At 43.1% G+C, this 20,858-nt stretch overlaps 1 protein-coding gene across 1 annotated transcript in view; it reads left to right on the plus strand.

The window, feature by feature from the left end:
• Positions 1-20,858, plus strand: part of dpysl3 (dihydropyrimidinase like 3) — a 42,671-nt gene that overhangs the window by 8,473 nt on the left and 13,340 nt on the right. Inside the window, exons 2-10 of the mRNA XM_080013661.1 lie at positions 6,391-6,479; positions 9,109-9,293; positions 12,836-13,000; positions 13,310-13,371; positions 13,858-13,938; positions 15,807-15,875; positions 16,484-16,604; positions 18,382-18,538; positions 19,107-19,248. Of these exons, the coding sequence (XP_079869787.1) occupies positions 6,391-6,479; positions 9,109-9,293; positions 12,836-13,000; positions 13,310-13,371; positions 13,858-13,938; positions 15,807-15,875; positions 16,484-16,604; positions 18,382-18,538; positions 19,107-19,248 (1,071 nt within the window). The remainder of the gene's footprint in view (positions 1-6,390; positions 6,480-9,108; positions 9,294-12,835; positions 13,001-13,309; positions 13,372-13,857; positions 13,939-15,806; positions 15,876-16,483; positions 16,605-18,381; positions 18,539-19,106; positions 19,249-20,858) is intronic.

Genomic DNA, 20,858 nt, shown 5'->3' on the forward strand with positions numbered 1-20,858 from the left:
ATGATAATAATATTAATAATACCTACAATAATACCTGTAATAATAGCTATAATAATAATACATTGCATTTATTTAGCACTTTTGTCAATGCTCAAAGACACTTCAAATTAAAATCACATGGGAGAAAGGGACAATGCCTACGTCAAAATTTTGGTAAAAAAGGAAATGAAGTATAATTGAAAGTAATAAAATAATAATAATAATAATAATAATAATACAACTTTCAATCGCAGTTTACTTATAATTTCCATCATTAAGACGGACACAACGACAACACCAACGAATGGAATGCTGTAATGCAACAATGAGCAATGTTGAAATATGAGAACTACAACTCATTGTCATTTGCGGTTGAGGATAAAAAGAGCGCACTGGCGAACGCTGGATTTTGGCGGTTTTGAAGAACTGCATAGCCGCAATAAATAACATGCTCTTGGATTGATGAAGTGTGACCGAGGAGAGCAAATTAAAGAAACGTGTTGGGAATGATGTGTCCTCAGAATGTTTTGACAGTTCGGTCTGGTTTGCGAGGAGGAGGAGCTGCACCGCCGTCATTTTAGATCATTCGATTAAAAACCTCCAGAAAGTAAATGGTGTGTCTCTGAAGGGCTTGGACGGGTTTGTCACCCTTGTCACCACTCAGAACTCCATTTTCAGGAAGAAATATAAGCATAAGCTGTTTCAAATGTCCATTTGCTCTGTCTAGTCGTGTTTTTCTTAAGAGCTGTCAAATCTTACCGTAGAATGTATGTTCAGTATGAGCTACGAGGGGGAATTTGGCTTTTTCCAGTTCCTGTGCTGCGGATTGTTGCAGACTCAGGGTTACTGAGCTGAAATGGAAAGCTATTGATTCTTACAGAGAAGCGGAGGAAGTCTGACAGATGCAAACACGGCTGCATGTGTGTGCGTGTGCGTGTATGTGTGCGTGTGTGTGCGTGCGTTTGTGTGTGAGTTTGTGCGCGTGCGTGTGTGTGCACTGCAGTGAGGGACTCACTTACGAGTTTTGCTCTGTGTTCTGTAGCTCAGTGTCTCGACAATCAATCAACTGCTGTTGGACTGGACTTTTCAACGTCATGTAATTATAATCGTTAACGTTGGAAATATATATACATGTGTGTTTGTGTGTGTGTGTGTGTGTGTGTGTGTGTGTGTGTGTGTGTGTATATATATATATATATATATTTGTATAGATTTTGTTATACCGTATTTATATATACACAGTATATATATATATATATATATATATATAATGTTTTATTGCAGTGGCATTGAATGTATTTCAAAAAAGACAATTGAAATTTGAATCGCAATTATATTAATCAAATATTTTCATAAACAAAGTTCATAAATAAAGTTTCATGATCGTCACAACCCTAAATGCCAGCACTCGACTACTATGATTGAATGAATGAACTTGACTAGTGTTCTGCTGGTGCTTGTTGTTTCAGGCAGTGCCCCCATTTTAAGCCTCACTCTTTGTGTTATTTCCTTCTTAACTCATTTGGACAGCGTCAGACTCATGAAAGGCAGTGAAATAGTGATTTACTCCGTGAGCCAACACCGAGCCGTGAGGCGTTGCTTTGGGTGTGGTCATCTGGGCAGAACTCCGAGCTCCGCTCCTCTTTAGCTCATCAGCATCGCTCACACACACCCACAAGCGGGATGGATACCGGGCTGGCTGCCTCTGAGACATTTGGAACACAATACATATACTTTGCACATTTTCTTTTTTTCCAGTGTATAAGGGAGGCGGTTAAAGTAGGTTCTCTGATCCCTGAAATCACCGGGCACATGTTGCGGTGTCATAATGCCAAAGTCTCTGGGCTGTGAAGCAGAATCCATCACTTTACACCATGTGAGCATGTGAACCAGGAGCGTGCATGTGTTGGGTGAAGGCGTGTGTTGTAATATTTCTCCAAATTAGTACCTGTGCTGTCAGCAGGCAGCGCAGACGCCGCAGGGTATTTGTATTCCATTGCATTTGTATTCCAAGAGAGACTTAATCTGCAAGTGGAGTTCAAATTCCCACCTGCAAATCATCAGGAAACACTTGCCATGTCTTTGTGCAGGAGCACATTTTACCTTGTTTTTTCGTTACAAAGCCCCTAAAACGTGGCCGTTAAAGCCCTAGTCATGGCCTACAGTATGGTCTCTCTACGTCTGTCACAGAGTGTATGCAACGGGTGTTGGTACGATTCAGTTAAATGGAAACATTTCTATGCATAGGGTGATACAGACTTGCATCATTTTAGCCACAAATGCTTAAACAGATGCTTACGCTGGACGGAAATTCAATATTATTGTTAATATGCGGTATCGAGATTACGTTGCATTATGTCATTCAGCAGACGTAGTGTTCTCCACCAAAGCCTTTGATGAGAACAAGCAACATCGGTTGAGTAATGTATAAGTTAAAGGGGACCTATTGTGAAAAACTCACTTTTACGGTGCTTGTGCACATACATTTAGGTCTCTGATGAGTCTACTAACACTCACACTGTGAAATAAGACAACCCAGTCAGTTTTTTCTGTGAGCAACTAACCCTACAGTATTTCAGAAAACATGCCATAAAACATACCTTCAGCTTTGCTGCCTGGATCTACGTCATCCGGGACTTCAGTAGAATTAGAATTGCCCTAGAACCGTCTGAGTAACACCACCCATGGCTGGAGAACTACTGGACCCGCTAGCATCGAAGCTAAGAGCAAAGCATGGGAAGGGCTCTGTTGGCTGCAAAGACCTGCACAAATATTTTAAAAGAAAGAGAAATCAATACCAACTGGCTGTGAAGAAACTGCAGATGATGGAAATGTAAGTATTAAAAAAATAATTGTGTTTCTTAAAAGAAAAAAAAAATAATAATAAGTATCCGGAAGATAGACTGTAGGCTGCGCCGCACAATCCGCTGTGCGTTCTCCAAACAAAACCAATAAAAAAAATTGTGTTTTATTGTAGATGTATTTATTTTATTCAACGATGTTTACATGAAACATGCGGTGTCCCCCACAAGCCCAGAGCATGACAACCAAAGTTGGAAAAAAACTTTTAAATGAGGCCTAATATGTAATATATGATCTAATATGAGTGAAGATTCAGCAACTAGATTGCTTGTTGCTCGCCTCAAATTTGTCCAGAAACAGTTAGTGTACTGATAAGGTGAATTTAGTGAAAGTTTATGGACTAAATACAACAGAACCTGGAGTAAAGCTCAAACCCCATTGGCTCGGAACTAGGAGCCTGGCTGCTCATTTACACATGCAAGCTACACACACAGAAACAGCCCGTTTTGGAACAGGATGGAATACAGGCATGTTAGAACGGCTCAAATGCATAATCTTAGTGGCATTTTCAGCAAAAAACACTTTGAAAACATCTTTTGGGGAACTGAGAGACCTATATTAACTTGTGTAAAAAGGAGCATAATAGGTCCCTGTGGCAGTTTCTCCTACCACACGCCACCCAGGTGGCATTTTCAGGGCCCTCTGGCACAGAGACACAGAAGATAGTGTGTTGTAAAGACCAGTTTATTGTAGAGAGTGAGCCAGTTGGAATTCGCATAGTACATGTCATGACAGGGCTCCTACCCTGAGTGAGTGAGTGTGGGGATGGGGGTTTTACCTGCTGCTTGTTAGACCAACCAACAAGCAACAGGTATGCAGCCACCCTGAGCCCAATCACCTGGATCCAGGTCAGGTGTGGCTGCTCAACTAGAGTATCATGGGAGGCAGCGCTGTGGATTAAATCCATATGAAAATGGGATTTGTCACGATATGAATTCTGACTATGTGAAATCTGAGATGAAACGTTCTGGTGTACTACGGTTCTGCGAGAATCAGAGAAGGCTCTTGGTTCGAGTAGCTTCGGATGATGGCGTCATATCTCAAATTAACAAACAAGCTCACATAGAAAAAGGAAATATAATATTAATTTGGAAGTCAGGGGGGTTTAAATGACATATATTGTACCCTTCTTCCCTGCTATACTGCAATGTAATGTAACCCAAACCTCTTGGCTGCATAGTGTATATCCAGCCTGTCGCACCACCCAGCACTCCGCCCTGTTACACAACCAGTGTTGCATTGATCCAGCCAACCATCTCCCCGATCCTCCCTGCACCTAGCCTTTCGCCATAGCAACCGCCTGCCATTGTCTGCCTCCATTGCTGCAGCAGCAGCAGTAGCAGCAGCAGCACAGACATCTCTGACTGTGCGGCGTCATGGCAACGCCCTGCTCACACCACATTCTGGGAAGTGAGGTTGAAGGGCTTACTTATGCCGTGCCGTCACATTTAGACACACTAAAGCTTATTATTATAAAATGCACCATGCCCCCATGTAGCATTGCACTGACTTCATTCAAACAGTGATATTTTCCAATGCAAAATGTACTTGCACAGACAGAGCAACAGCTCCCTAAGTGTCCTAACTGTTTAGTTGTTGCTTCACAGCTAAAACAGAAAGGTGGGACTGCTGGATTATCAATGATAGAGTGATAGAGACAATTTTTACACAATAAAACACAATACACAATGTCCGTAAAGCGTATGGGATCCATCAGGACCCTTAAATCTGAATCCTCAGAAAAATGGAGGGACAGGAAGAAAAATAAAAATAAAATGGACAATAAGCCTCCATCAGTGTGTGTGAAAAAAAGAATGAATTGAATGAAGAACAATCAGTCCTCTGCATTCAGCCTCTCCTAACTAATATGGGGTGTCGGGCGTAGAAGAAGGGCTGTCTGATCATCACGTCAATCCAAGAAATGCGACTTTATCAACTCCATAACAACCACGCATTTCCATGGAATTTGTACGGGAGCTGTTACAGAGAGGAATGGCTAGTCTAAACAAATGGAGACTATTTGCAGCTCGTGATCTCACTCATCTGGATGGGTTTGCGAACTGGCCTCTCCCTCAGAGAGCACGCTGTCATCCAACCAGGAGTCATCACAGCGACCGGTCTAGGTCACGCTTCATCAGCTTGGATGCAATATAGGTTACTGCACACCCTGTCTGTCTGAACTGCAGACAGATTTCACACAATGTTTCTTTTTCTGTTTAAATTGGGTTAAGTGGTTTGCAAGGGGCCACTTTAAAAGTCGCAGTTCGGGGTTTTGACTCATTCCGCTCTCCCAATTTTTCCCGTTAAGCAGTCAAGTCCAAAGATCTAGGACAAAGACGGCGGTGCGGGTTTTGTTGATAGGGACAATATACCTGCAATCGCAGTAGTGGAGATTTATCCCACCGTCATCCCCCGGTAAAACCCTAAAACCATAGGTAACTTTACACATACCATGTATTTTATTAATCATTTATCAAACTTCCACCCTGTTGCCAGAGTACATCTGGTCAGAAAAGCGGACAGATTGAGCCATAGAACGACTTGTGGCAATCGGGTCGTTTACTCGATTACTCGACGCTACTATTGGCATTTAGAGTTCAATCGCTTCATCCAATCAGAATTGCAGGCTAAAACCTACCTATCAGACGCTACTATTGACATTTGTAGTACAATGGCTACATCCGATCAGAATAGCGGGCTACAAACTGTGTGTGCTGTTGGATTGGCCTAACTAGGCCAGAGATTGGTGTGCACGGGGGAGGGTGGGGGTACTTAAGTGATGCTCTGTTGTGACCTCAGGGCAAAAATGAACCTTGTTTTTCACTACCATCCAGGCACACTAATAACACTAATAGGACCTTTACTTTTTTTTTTCCATTCAAATGGCACACATATATACTTATTTTTTTTACCTGAGCTCATAAGGAACTTTGTTTTATACCGAAGCGCCACCCTGCTGGCTTTGCCAATGCAGTGACTCGCTGTGTACCACAGACTCACTCACACTTGACTCTGGATTAAAGTGTTTGTACGGTATGTGAATACTTGTGTGTTTGCATTGGTGAACTTGTATCGTCTGTTTACATGTGAGTCAGTCAACATAAACTTGTATTCACTAATATACAGAACACACTGCAACCAGTTTGGGGAGGCTATTTCAGCAGCATGCTGACCGCCAATTAGCTGTCCCTTTTTACTTTTTCTCCCATGCCCCATAGCAGAGGTGGAAAATCCAGGTTCAGAAAGAGAAATTCCAACCAGGGATTTTGAGTTAACCATGTGGATTCGCTAATTAGCAGGACCAACTGATGAGCGGAATCAGATGGATCAGCGTATGGGTGGAGCAAAAATATGGCAGGACTTTCTGGCCCTGGAATGTTCCCCCTCTACTCCCGAGAGTCTAAGTGACTATTGATTAAGCTTTAGCAGACAATGCTTCAAGCCTCTGTTGGACAAAACTCCACATTGAATCCTAACATTTATGTCTCTTCCCTCTCCCCCCATACAACCCATTCCCCCTTCTCTTTCTCTCTCTCGCTTTCCCTGCAGAGCGACAGGCTTCTGGTCAAAGGCGGGAGGATTGTGAACGATGACCAGTCCTTCTACGCCGATATCTACATGGAAGATGGCCTCATTAAGTAAGTCCTCCGCCCCTCCTCCGCCCTGCTCCACTCTCATTCCTTCCTGTTTTTTTTTCTATTCTATTTCTTCCCTCCGTTCCGCGACTGTCCTCCCATTCACTTTGTGTTTCTTTGACTACCAGCCTCTTCTCCGCAGCCATAATAATGTAGGTCACCATAGCGAAACAACCACGATATTTTCAATCATGTGTGTGCTGAGTGAGTGAAATTTTAGCATGACCTGGACCTGTCAAACAGAGTGACTGGGTCAGTTCATGTTGAGGCTGTCACCTTAATTGAAATGTACTAATCAGTTCTAGTCAGTGGAATTGACCTGACGCAAAGAGGAAATATGTGAAAAAAAAAAATCTATTTTCGAGAGAAGGAAGGCAGAGTGAAGGCAAAGCCCTCACAAGAAGTAGGCCTCACTGTGTCCCTCCACTGGGTGGTTGCAGAGCACCTTTATTCAGGGGCTATAAAAAGTCTTTCGGCGATATAAGTTTGGTCTTTTCCTCCTTGTCTCGCTGTGTATTAGTTGTAGTACACATGCGTGTACATCCACATCACATCAACTACTGCCAATGCTGCAAGGTAGCTCCAAAATGTTGCCGCGCCACTGGCCTGAGTCGCGCTCCACCCATCTTCAGTTGTTTTTCCGTCTAGACCCGTCGTCTACACTTGTCCTTGTGACCTGTCGCAATGCATTATGGGATATTCCGTATAATTTGCAGTGCTTGCATAATACATCCTGGTTTGCCAGGTACTTTCTACACACTTTCAAACTGAGCATACTCTGGTTTTGGACACAGCGATTTGACACTTTAAATAGTATGCGCATATGCTGTGCCACTTTCAATATCTTTAACAACATGGCATGAATTTTTTAAGGTTGTCACACTCATCCAAGTGCCCCTTTTGACCAATAGCGCGGGGGCATATTGGGGCGTCCACACTCACCCTAGTGTGCTTCAGGCCAATGGCGTGACGACTGAGATAGCCACACCCACCCCAAATCCTCCCGTCCAATGGCCTGTCAGCTGTGGTGGTCATACCCACCTCAGTGCTCATTGGATGGCAAATCACTGAAGCCTCTGTGCCATTTTCCTTTTCCTCTTTTATTTCCCTTACAAAAAGTGCGTGAATTCCTGTCCTTTTTTCGAGAGGCCCTACCCCTCATTTTCATGACTGCTCTCTGTCTCCCTCTCTAACATTTATTTCGGTCTCTCTTTCCCCCCTTTTTTCTACCCTTGTATTTCTGTCTGCTATGTCTGTTCCCTTTCTCCATGCCTTTCTGTCCACTCTCTTTCATTCTCCCCATTTTTCCCCCCTGTCTCCAGTGTTCCCACTCGATTTACCAATTAGGCCCTTTGTCTTCCTCAGCAGCCCTGCTTTCGAGGGCGGGGGCGGGGACGTGGGATCCCCAAGCGACACCAGTGAGAAGGGTTTAGTTTTGCATGATAATGACCCACAGTGACGGCTGGCGAATGTGTCGCAGACACTGCCCTCGCACTGCTCCTGCCTGGCTGCTTAGCAGGCAGCGGCGGGGGAGGGGGCCACATTTTTAATTCAATGATTTCCATATAGAATACACATGATTGAACTGTTTCACACTATACCTAAACACACTCAGCTCTGCAATGTAAAACTGAATTCAAATTACAAGAGAAAGGTTAGGGTTTGGGTTGACAAGCTGTCAGATACTGCGTACTCACATATAGATTAAATAATCTGCCTATTTGACCTCAAAGTCAAAGTCAAATGTTTAGTAAGCAGATGTTCACATTTCACAGACTGATGTTATTTATGTAAAATAAGTAAATCTTAAAACACAAGAAAATCTATATTTGGTCCTTCTAGTGAGCCCCTTCTATAGGCATTCCAGATGGAATACCTTTTTTTTCTGATTTTGTTTTATTAACTTTGTTTGTTGAAGACACATTATGTACACTTTTGTTTCTCTTTACATTATCAAACATAACATGAAAATACTGTCACTTACTGGGTTTACATTGAATCAGTGCCAGCATGACTTCAGGACTTATTTGTAGGTTTGACTCTTTGTGGAGTCACTCAGTAATAAAGAAACGTTCCATTTTCCCACTCCTCGTTTATTGATTTAGTTTGGTTAGAAAAGTCTGGTTTGGTCATTTAATAAATGCAAAAAGTAAACCATAGCCCTAACCCTAACCCTAACCCTAACCCTAACCCTTAAATATGAACAGTGTGAAATGATGTGGCCTTTTTTGCCTTGGACTTAAAGTTAGTCCTAAGTAATTATCTTCAGTTTCTGAGTCGAAGATTCACTCTTTTGACTCCCAACTCATTGAAAAGATTAGTTCACTATGAACAAATCATTTGAGTCTTGCATCACTGCTAGTAGGCCATGAATACAAGCACAGTTACACATGTTTCTGGTGGTTAAAAGGATAGTGGTGTGCTGTGAGATTCTTTCATTGTAACAAGTGTGCCAAGGCAGAATAAGGTTGGGAAACACTGAGGTAGGACACCTAACCCCAACTGCTCCAACTGGTTGGTGCCTTGCAAGGCACCAGTGATCTGAAATGGTTTTAAGTATCTGCAGTGACTACAAAAACACCTCTGTTTCTGTTTTGCATCGGCGTCTTAACACTCTTATTCCCGTCTGCAGGCAGATTGGAGACAACCTGATCGTGCCGGGCGGAGTGAAGACCATCGAGGCCAATGGGAAGATGGTGATACCCGGTGGGATCGACATCCACACCCACTTCCAGATGCCGTACCGCGGGACCACCACCGTGGATGACTTCAACCAGGGCTCCAAGGCCGCTCTTGTTGGGGGAACCACCATGATTGGTAGGACTAGAGGAAAATGAACAAAATAAAAAGCATAATGCATGCATAAGATTCAGGTGGAGCAGAGAGGGAAAGGGTGTATATAAGAAGCATGCAGAGCTGAAGTAGGGGCAGAGGCAAATTCTGACTTGGGGGGCTTTCGTCTTTTGTTCTTGTGTGTGTGTGTGTGTCTGTGTGTCTGTGTGTGTGTGTGTGTTAGTTTGTCTCATGTACAGTAGCTGTGGGCGCCAGATCCCAGCTCGGCCAGCAGCCGGTGGATTCCACGCTCAAATTAATACCATTATCTCCCATTGAGCTGGACTGCTACTGTAGTGTCTCTCTGTCCGTCTGCCTGGCCATGTTTTGGGAACACTATACCCAGCAGGCGTGTCACCTCATGGGAACCCATTCATACTGGGATTATATTCCATTTTATGTGTGTGTTTCTAATGGTGGTGTGGGGAGATGAAATGTGTGCGTTACTGTACAGTAGGGCAGTTCTCATCGTGGGGTCCAGGGACCCCCTGGAGGTCCTTTAAGGGGTTCCAGGTGGGTCCCCAGCAAAATGATTGATAGTTATGGTAAGTTGGAAGTTGACGTCTGAGAATGTATAATAATGACTGTCCCAGGTCCAAAATCAGGTCCCACTGGTGTCAGAGACAAAATCTTATCAAATGGGGTCCATGGCCAAAATTCAGGATCCTTGATATGACAACGATTGAGAATAGTCATGTTTCAGAGTCCAAGAGGTTCCGAGGGTCAGGGTGATATGCAGCTGTGTTTTTTCGTTTTGAAAGCAATTTCCAGCTTCATCCTATTAACACGCAAAGAACACGCTAAGCAGATTGTGCCGTCTTTAATGGGATCAAATGAAAGCCTGTGAGGCTGGCAGGACAGCAGCCAATCTCATCTCACCCCAGCTGAGCGGGTTGGAACTGGATAGCGAGTCGATGGGGATGATACTGTGTGCAGTGGGATGATTTATGTCAGTGATTTCAATGATAATAATAATAATAATAATAAAAAATGCTTGTCCGTCTATCTTACATTTACAAACCTTCTGTCTACTTATAAGTTGTGTCAGTAAGGTTTTCATGGTTTCAAATCACAAAAAAAGACTTTAAAGCTTGGACAGGGATTTAAAGCTGCAGATGTTAGACGCTCCACCGATGTTTAAATAGTATTTAAACGAAGCAAAAACATGTGTGGTGTCAGGCGATCTTTACTTGCTGAAATCCTCGCTTGTCAGCGATTTTGGCAAATCTTACCAATACAGCCTTTAAAAACTAAAATGCACTCAGATATGCTACAGTAGAAAGACACAGACTTGTCCATTAGCTCAACCAACTCTGCTTGGAGCATAATGATATACGTTATTATTATTATTATTATTATTATTATTATTATTATTATTATTATTATTATTATTATTATTATTATTATTATTAATAGGGGTCCAGACCCTATTGTTATTGTTTTGGGAAATATTCTCTGAATTTTGACATCTAAAAGCATCTGGAACACAAACTTCGGCAGAACCTACGAAAACGGTTGACGTCTTGTTTTAATCGCTATGTCACAAACATCTCGTGGTTGAAGTTTCATGCAAATCGATCCACAATGGAGCAGAAATTAACGAAAAACTGGCCAAATTTTATCTATATCACAGACGCAGTCCAATGCATTTCACTCCGAAATATGTCCAACCTGGTTCAAACTATCTGGAACTATCACCTACCGTCACCGATACTTTGGATGTACTTCGATGCGAGGTTAGTTTTAACACTGACAAGATGTAGTTTAAAGTAAAAAATAAAATACTTTTTATTTAATGAACATCATGTATAAACATTTCCCTACACCTAAACTTTACTGAAAAGGCAAGAAAAGATTGAAAAGGTTTGAAGTATTTTCTTCCATAATAATTCTCATGCCAATTAAATGTTAAAGTTCCATAAATGTTGTCTGCATTACAATATAGACAAGTCATCTATTCAACTGAATTTTCCAATTGTAGATAATTAACAGAAAAAATACAATAAAGTAGTAATTACCACTATTATTTAGAACTGACCTATCTCATATACCTATGTCACATAACATCTTAAAATTAATGGTTGACGTCTGGTTGAAATGGAAATGCTTCACACGTAATGACATGAAAGTTGGATTTGTGAAATGACATGGAGGTAACTACGTTATGTTGATATGTCCAGTATATTTTGCTGCTTTAAAACAATGTAATGTAACACGTGCCTAAAACGAATAAACTGGACCTTGTGTATTGCTGCCTGCAGCTATAATTATTATTATTATTATTATTATTATTATTATTAATAATAATAATAATAATAATAATAATAATAATAATAATAATAATAACAATAATAATAATAATAATAATAATGTCATAAAATTATATTTTCTACATTGATGACCCTATTAAGATAAGACTTTATTAATCCCTGGGTTATTAGACACATTGACTGTGACACGTGGGAAACAGTCTCAAAATTGAGCCACAAAAAATCTCAAACTGTTACAATTGCTGTCACAATTATGACATAGATGCCTAATCGCAATGCATTTCTAAAATCGCTATATTCTATAATCCTGTTTTCATCACAATACAAGGGGAATAAAAAATTAAAGTAATTTCCCCCTGGGATTATTAAAGTATTTCTGATTCTGATTCTGATTCTGGAATATCAAGTCAATGTGAGAAACGCTGCAACAAAAAGAATAACAAGTGAGCTCCACTGTCACTATGGTAGGCTTGTACTATGACGGTGACATAAAATGAATAACAAAAATACAACATCACTCAAATGTCACAATCGTGTTAGCCATAACCAGATAAGGGGACAAAAGAAAACATAAAATAAAGTGATGGAGAAATGTGTACAATCTGTGTCGTCGTCCTGAGCTCCAAGGACAAATTCTTCAAACCCTGCGTCAAGCGGCGACGATCCAGATGCAGCCTGACGTGTGACATGGCAGCCAGACACAGGCAGACTGTTATGTAATAAAAACAGAGCAAAGTGGACAACAGACAACAGCCCTGACGTCCCTTTCTTTCTTTCTTTCTTTCTTTCTTTCTTTCTTTCTTTCTTTCCTTCTGCTTTTTTTCCACATCTGATCTTCAATCCTCTCCCCCGGATTAAATTTCTATTCTTCCCGGATCGTCCTTCTTCTTCCTCCTGCGCTCGCTCCCTCCCTCTCGTCCCCTTTCTTCTTCTTCTTCTTCTTCCTCTTCTTCCCATTGGACTTAATAACCATCCTGAGCTGCCCTTTTCTCTCTCTTCCCCCCCTTCTTCCCTGGTCTTTCCCTCCATTTTTGATCTCCCCTCCTCCTTCCTTTATAAACTCCTTCTTTCATTCTCATTCCTCTCCTTCGCTTTCATTCCTTTCCTTTCTTGTCCTCTCCCTTCCTCCCCTCTCCCTCCGTTGCCTCGCCTTTGCTTTCCTTTCCTTCGCTGCCATTCCCTGTCTCCTCCTGTCCCCCCCCTCCTCCTCCTCCTCCTCCTCCTCCTCCTCCTCCTCCACCTCCTCCTCCCCTCCAGTGGACCATGTGATCCCGGAGCCAGGCTGCAGTCTGATGGAGGCCTTTGAGCAGTGGAAGCAGTGGGCGGATGAGAAGTCCTGCTGCGACTACTCGCTCCACGTGGACGTCACCCACTGGAACGACAGCGTCAAGCAGGAAGTGACCACTCTTATTAAGGAAAAAGGTGCGCCGCCACGGTGATAGCATGACTCAACACCAGCTTTGTCCTCATCTTAAAGCGAAAAATAAAGGCGACTCCTGTTTCGCCTGTGTCGCCTCATTTGTACGGCACTCGTATCGCTCTGATTTCATTGTATTTATATATGAATTGTGATATCGTGTCGGTTACTCGTGCCTCCCAAAAATGTAGGGAGGTTTGGTTAAATCCTTAACGCCTGGAAGGATTAGAATTTTGCCTTGTCCCAAGCATCTGGTCTGATGTATTGAAGGTGACGGGGGACCTTTTTTTTCTCCCGTCTCCTCTTATTCCCAGGTGTCAACTCTTTCCAGGTCTACATGGCCTACAAGGACTACTACCAGATGACCAACAGCGAGGTATAAACTGCGACCCCGCCCACTATACCCCATGGAAAAAACACACTCTAGGAACGTAGCGCCATACAATGATGACTGTAATTCAATTTATTTTGACAGCCTTCTCTTCATTACTTCACAAATTCAGTTGTTCAGAGGAATCAAACAAACGGGGGAAAACCCCACCTAGAAGGTGTTTCCCGCAGCTCATGCAGGGAACTCTGCTGCAGCGAGGTCATGACAGCGTCCCACACACATAAAACCTGAAGCCATTTTTTATTTTTTTGTTCTACTGGAGACCACACAGGATAATTGCAGTGTCTTGTGGCGGACATCATGTTAATTGCAGGCTCCCTTTCAGTGGCGGTACGTCGATGACCTCTGGGAAAAAAAGAAAAAAAAAAAAAAAACCCTGACAACCTAAAGCCCGAGTTCCTCGTGCCTCAACCACAAGGTCTTAGCTGAAACACAATGTGATTTCATTTCACCGTGCGCTTTCCCCGGCAGCTCTATGAGATCTTCACCTTCCTGGCGGAGAACGGAGGCATCGCCCAGGTGCACGCTGAGAACGGAGAGATCATTGCAGAGGTAAAACAATGGAAAAACCCCTCCTGCCCTCTCGCCCCTCCGTCCTAATCCTTCGTTTGTAAAATTTTCTCCCGCTTCTTCTACTTCCTGCTTCCTGTTTCATCTGTTCCTCTTCTGCGGTACGTTCATTTTTTATCGACCGACGATCACCTTGAAACTTTTTCAATACGGCTGGTTTTTCCATTTTTCCTAGGTAATTTTTGTTCCAGTGAAGAACGTTTAAGTCAAGTTTAATCCACCTTTTCTTTGCCGTTTTCCATGTGGTCCACCGTGGTTCGGTCCATAATGTGGCTCGGTCCACAATGTGGTGAAGTCCAGGTCTCATTCAGCTTCATTCAATAGAAAGGAGGTTATGTAGTCCAGCTTGATCACAGCGCATCTTCGCGATCTCACCATGCGTCCTGGTCTTTCCCACAGACTAAACACAATGTCGCTGATGGGAGGAGGAATGGCCCGGTCTCAGGACAGTAATGTGCGGGTGCAGTTTCTAGAGGCCTGAGCTCTATCTGTAGCTTCTGACTGTAGCTCTATTTGAAGTGAATGAAAAGTAATACTTGCTGGTTAGAGAAGGTTAGCATTTGTCTAAACCATGTCTGGATTCTGTTACTTTGTGTGTATGTGTATTATATATATATAAATATAGTCACTGTGTGTGTGTGTGTGTGTGTGTGTGTGTGTTTTGGGTCTGATTTCCAATAAATCACAGCTATCCTTTTTAAACCTTTTCAACTTAAACTTGTACTCGGAGCGATTTTCATCATGAACTGGATTTGCTCCAATTTCTGAGACCCTCATTTCTTTACTGTCTTTTTTTACAGTTAAACTTATATTGTTCTTTATCGTGTTATGAGAACTTTGCACTGTTGACTCACAGCATGATGGTCCTGGATTTAAACCAGACTGGTGCCACGTTGGAGTTTGTAATTCAAAAGACGTGCGGTTCTGGGTGCACACTCCCGCCTCAGCCCCTGACGAAGACACTGCTCATAATAGTTTTGATAATATGGTAATACGGTAAAACCAGAGGATAAATACTGGATTTCTGCAAAACAGCACTTGGCAAAGAACTTCATTTATTCTCATAGAAGTTTTTATTTGCCGGAAATCGAACAGAGCCATGTTTGTTTTTCCTGTTAATTATTCACCCATTATTTATTATTGCCTTCTTGCAATAAATGATCTGAATGTAGAGACGTCATGTTGGAACATATTGTACCTTTGCAGGATGTTCATTGGATAAGAGTATTTGTGTTACTGACCAATTAGACTTTAAACCCAGAAGTTTCTGAAATCCAACCAATTGTTTTAAAAAAAAAAATTTTATTCTTGGTACTCGCTGAAACCATGGAAACAGCCACAATAAACCAATATATCTGATTTTAGATTTCACATGTTTTTGTGGTTTTGTATTAAATATTGCTGAACAACAGACAGTATAAACCCCTCCATTTTATGCAAAAATGTGATTTTGAATAAAGGCCCTCTTTAAACTACCACTGCCAACCAATCATTTTGTATCATCGTATTCAAATTTTCCATAAAGTTCAAATTCATCGAGGATCTTTTCAGTGAGTGTTCTCAGCCCATGGACACAGATGTGTCAAACTGTTCCTCACCTCGCAGGCTTCTCACACCGAGGAAACAGATGAAGGTTTTGGATCGTGACCAAACATATGTGTCAGCATGAGAACATTTTAAGGCAATCAGCGTTGCAGTGTTGTTTTGACACCGCTCACAAAACGCTTTGTCAGGATTTTGAACGAATTAATGCCTGCTTGGCCGCACATACGTGTGTTTTTGTGTGTGTGTGTGTGTAGCCGTACATGTACACACAGTAACAGGAAGTACTATCTGTTTGTGGCCATTAGGAGCAGACTCGCATGCTGCAGTTGGGAATCACTGGACCTGAGGGGCACGTGCTCAGCAGACCAGAGGAGGTGACACACACGCACACGCACACACACGCACACACACACGCGCACACACACACATACACACACACACACACACACACACACACACACACAGTTTGGTGCTCACCATGACCCATGATGACTTTCCTGGACCGCTCTTCATCCACATATTGTTTTGGTTACACACATCTGGTTTGAAAACCTGTTGAGAGGATGAAACCCCCCGACCCCACCCCCCAATTTATGTTTCTCGATTTGATTTGAATAAACAAAATGAAAGCTGCAATGTAAACTCAGCCACTTGTCCGCTTTAGGCGGTCAGGGTTTTCCGCTAACCATACTGTGGAGTCTGGGGAGAGAATTGTTTGTAAACCTTATTTTAAGTACGACTTATCCAGGGGCTCCACAGTGGATGTCAGCGTGTGTCACGGCTCCACCTGTTTGGCTCTCCTGAAGAAGCCTGCTTATACCTTATACCTACTCTCCTAAAAGGGAAAGTTAAGAGTTTTTCCATAGGTTTCACAATCAGATGACCAAATGATTACCACACACAACCTGGCGTCCTAAAAAAGAAAAGCCAATATCAAAGTGCCGCCTCGGTGTTAACCCCCGCTGTGCCCTCCTGTGTCTAGCTGGAGGCGGAGGCTGTGTTCCGGGCCATCACCATCGCGAGCCAGACCAACTGCCCCCTCTACGTCACCAGGGTGATGAGCAAGAGCGCGGCGGACATAATCTCACAGGCCAGGAAAAAAGGTAGCGCGGGCTCCGTCTCGTTTGCTTAGGAGTCGGTCCACCTGCAGAGTATTTTAGGAAATGCCTGATGTGCAACCTTTGGACTGTACCGATTCAGCAGGAAGAACAGGGTTCATCGTAGGGTACACTATCCAACCTCTGAAATGCTGGGATATTTAAGCAATAAAAACAAGATTTAAATTGTTCATGCCATTACATTGGACTTTAAAGAATAATACTTAGTACTTAATACCTACCTAAGTTAGATACATATTCATAGTTTCAGGAGAAGATCCTGAGACTTGGTATTAGATCTTTGTGCCGATGGAGTATTATTTTCTATGGTACAATTTTGGAAGAAGCCTGTGTTTGTCCCACATGTATTTCGTCTTTGTTGACGTTCCTTAACATTTCAGAGAAACATTGAGTGGTTCCTTGGTCTGAACAACAAGAAGAAGGAAGAAAATCAGTGGAAAAAAAACCTTTTATTATTACAACAGACAAACAAAGGGGCTGAAACTCCGTCCAAAGCTTAATTTTAGAAGTTTAAAGCCTAGTTTTTACCTGTGGCCTGTTGGCTTGAGAGACAAGAGGCATTGCCAACATTACCACGGCAACCAGACACACCGAGCAACATCAAATGTCCAATCTTGTATCATGATGCTACGTTGCTAGGTTGGTGCGATTCATCTAATGTTTTGATAAAACACCTAAACGGTATCTTTCCTGACAAGTCCCTTTTCAAAGCACGACTAGTGCATCGGGAAACCGAAATCGCTTGCCAAGGTAACTGCGGTTAAAGGAGTGTAGGATCCGAATTCCTAAAGGTCACAATTTATAATTCTCTTTTTTTTTTTGCCAGCCATCCCAGATTCCCCTCTTTCCGAAAGGAATAGGTTTTAGCTGGATAATTACAGGGCTTGTGCTTAAAGAAGTAATGTGAGACAGGTGGAATTACTCAGGAGGAGTGAATGAGCTCATGTGGTCACTGGCCTGTGAAGAGAATGTAAAACCTAAGAAATCTGAAGAATACGTCCAAGAATTAGATCACTCCGAGCTTGGTGTATACATTCACGGGCAATCGTATCATTTGTCCTGCTCACCTCTCGGTCGCCATGTTGGTATCTTCATCTCTGTGTCTCGCTAATAATGCAAACGTCCACCTACACCTATGCATGACTCCTCCGTGTCCCCGGGGCTCCAGATACAGACAAACTGTGAGACGCGACGAAGAAAAGAGGTGATTTTCGATGGAATCTCCAGCTTTATCGCGGTTCAGCTGTCACACCGAGTCTCTGCGGTTCGTCACAGGGCTGGTCACGGACGGGGCAAGCGGGGCCCCGCTCGCTGTGATGGAGTGAAAGATATACAGCTTTTGAGAATGGTGGAAGAAAAAAGGGCAGAAAGTGAGAAGAAAAGTATGTACTGGAATGTTTGTACTGTACGTGAGACTATACAAACCTGTACACACACACGGGCTTGTATGGGCGCTCATTTAAGGACATATTTGGGTTTGAGTGCGGCCGCTGCTTGAATCTGTCTCGCCCTTTGAGACGAGCCAATATAGAATAGGCTTTTTAAAGATTGCAGGCTAAATTCTTGTCAAAAACACCGCATCAGATAGATCAGCCCAAACCTTTTAGGGAGAGTAAAACGGCCCAACATGATTAATGTTTAACGTCTATTTTGGGGGCAGATTTTTTTAATCCACCCCGCTCAAAGGGATCGCCATTTTAGTCGGGACGATTAAAACTTTGATGTTAAATCTCCGGGTTTCTCCCCCCCCCCCCCCCCCCAGGAAACGTTGTGTTTGGAGAGCCTATCACAGCCAGCCTGGGGTCGGACGGGACGCACTACTGGAGCAAGAACTGGGCCAAGGCCGCCTCCTACATCACGTCGCCGCCGCTCAGCCCGGACCCAACCACCCCGGACTACCTGAGCACGCTGCTGGCCAGGTACCACGTTGGAGATGGCGCCGTGACTCTAATGGACACGTTGCTCTCCCTTTTATTCAGCTATTGTTGAAAAGTCGTCATCCATCCCGCACCATTGTGACTAAATTTAGCCGGGAGCCGGGGTGAGTTGGAGTTCAAATTGGCGCTTGAGGAAGAGCCGCCGCGTCAGCTCCAGGGGGGGGAAGCTGGGTAATGTCGGCCAGAGAGCGCCGCGGGCGGGGAGAGAGCGGAGGAAGCAGCGGCGCTCCCGCTGTTACAATGGGCCGTCCGCGTCACATGTTTTGTCAGACGCAAGCACGAGTCACAGCTCTCCGGCCTCGATCGGGACCGATCAAACTCGAAGGGCGAGACGTCTGAATCGTCCCGGTCCTAACGAGACCTCAGCCACGTCTCTGTGTGCCGCCGCCGTGGCGACGCTGCTCTAGTGCAAGACATGCCTTACCGTGCAAGGCAACTTGTGATACACTCTCATTCTCTCATTCTCTCATTCTCTCTCTGTCTCTCTGTCTCTCTCTCTCTCTCTCTCTCTCTCTCTCTCCCTCCCTCCCTCCCTCTCTCCGTCCCACAGTGGGGACTTGAATGTGACCGGCAGCGCCCACTGTACCTTCAGCGTGGCCCAGAAGGCCATCGGCAAGGACGACTTCACCCAGATCCCTGAGGGTGTGAACGGGGTGGAGGAGAGGATGTCGATGATCTGGGATAAGGCCGTGGTGAGGATGTACCCCTGAGTTTTTTTTTGAGTTTTTCTATTTTACCCATTGAGATGACCCATTGAGACACGCTGTCACTTTTTAAAGGGCGACCTAGCAGACCTAGGCAGTCAGTGAAAACAATACAACATACAAATACAGGACAATGGATGACCACATTACTTAAGACACACAGTAAGCAAAAAGTCAGAGTAAAAATGAGTATCATATAAAAATATATTTACAATCCCCCTGAAGCAAACTCAGAATAACGCCCTTGAATTCGGTATTTACAGTCTGTCACGCTGTCACTTTTTAAAGGGCGACCTAGCAGACCTAGGCAGTCAGTGAAAACAATACAACATACAAATACAGGACAATGGATGACCACATTACTTAAGACACACAGTAAGCAAAAAGTCAGAGTAAAAATGAGTATCATATAAAAACATATTTACATTCCCCCTGAAGCAAACTCAGAATAACGCCCTTGAATTCGGTATTTACAGTCTATATAGAAAGAGAGTGCGTTGAACACATTATAAAGCGTTAGTTAGAGGTAGAGGTAGTTGTAGAGAAAATACTCACCCAAGATTTCTCCCGTTTTTTTGGGGAAGTTCATCTTTTTGTCTATTTTACCCAGATTCAGACAACAATTTCGATATCAGTTTCATCCATGTGTCCAGTACAGAGATAGCGCCGGGCTACATGACTCAATGCATGGCTGCCAAGGGACGCAGCCTAGCTCCTGTGAAATAAGAGAAATACGCCCTCCAGCCTCAGCAGTTGGGACATATAGGCCATAAAAACAAGATTTGAATTGTTTTGAATGCAGCCACATTCAGAACTTTTCTTTTTTTACTGTCCATTCAGTGGTTATCAATTTCAATTGGACTTTTAGGAATAATACTTTAATTATCACCTATGTTAAGACTTACTTACATGTGCATAGTTTCAGGAGAAGAGACTTTTGGATCTTAAGTCCTTACGGAGTCTTTTTTTTTTCCCTATGGCACCAGTTTGGAATGTGCCATATTTAGTTTTTGTTGACGTGGTTCAATAATAAAGAGCAGACATCAGTGATGCTCCACCAATATCACATGACGGTGCTCTATCTCATTAGGACGTCCTTTCAGGCACAGAAATACCTACGATTTTAAATCCTACGAGAGGTACAATTCTAATTCTAGGTATTTCTCTAACCCCAACACTTTCATACAGTCTATTTTTTATCTAGATCAACCGTCTAAAAGTCCTTGTCTCGGGCGTTTGTGTTTTCTATTTCTGTACAGTGACAGGCTTGGTCTGTGATCTGTTCTTGTGCAGATGTTTCTAAATTGGTCCCGTCTTTCATCTCAGTTCTTTTTCTTTGTCTTGTTGTCTCTCCTCCTCCACACCGATCCGTCTGGATAGCTGCCGTTCTCTTTTTCGTTCTCTTTGGTCGTTCCGAGTCAGTACTTCTTACTAAAGTAATACCGAGGTCCAACGCAAAAAATGTAGCTTGAAATATCACCGAATCACTATTGCGACATAACGTGATACCAACAGTTTATAATTTTTGGGTTAAAATGCTCTAATTTTGCAAATATTTGCACTTGAAGTCTCTGCTTTTATTTGTGTCTTATCTTAGA

The sequence above is a fragment of the Zeus faber genome (genome assembly GCF_960531495.2).
Source record: "Zeus faber genome assembly, chromosome: 14".
NCBI classification, from domain to species: Eukaryota; Metazoa; Chordata; class Actinopteri; order Zeiformes; family Zeidae; genus Zeus; species Zeus faber.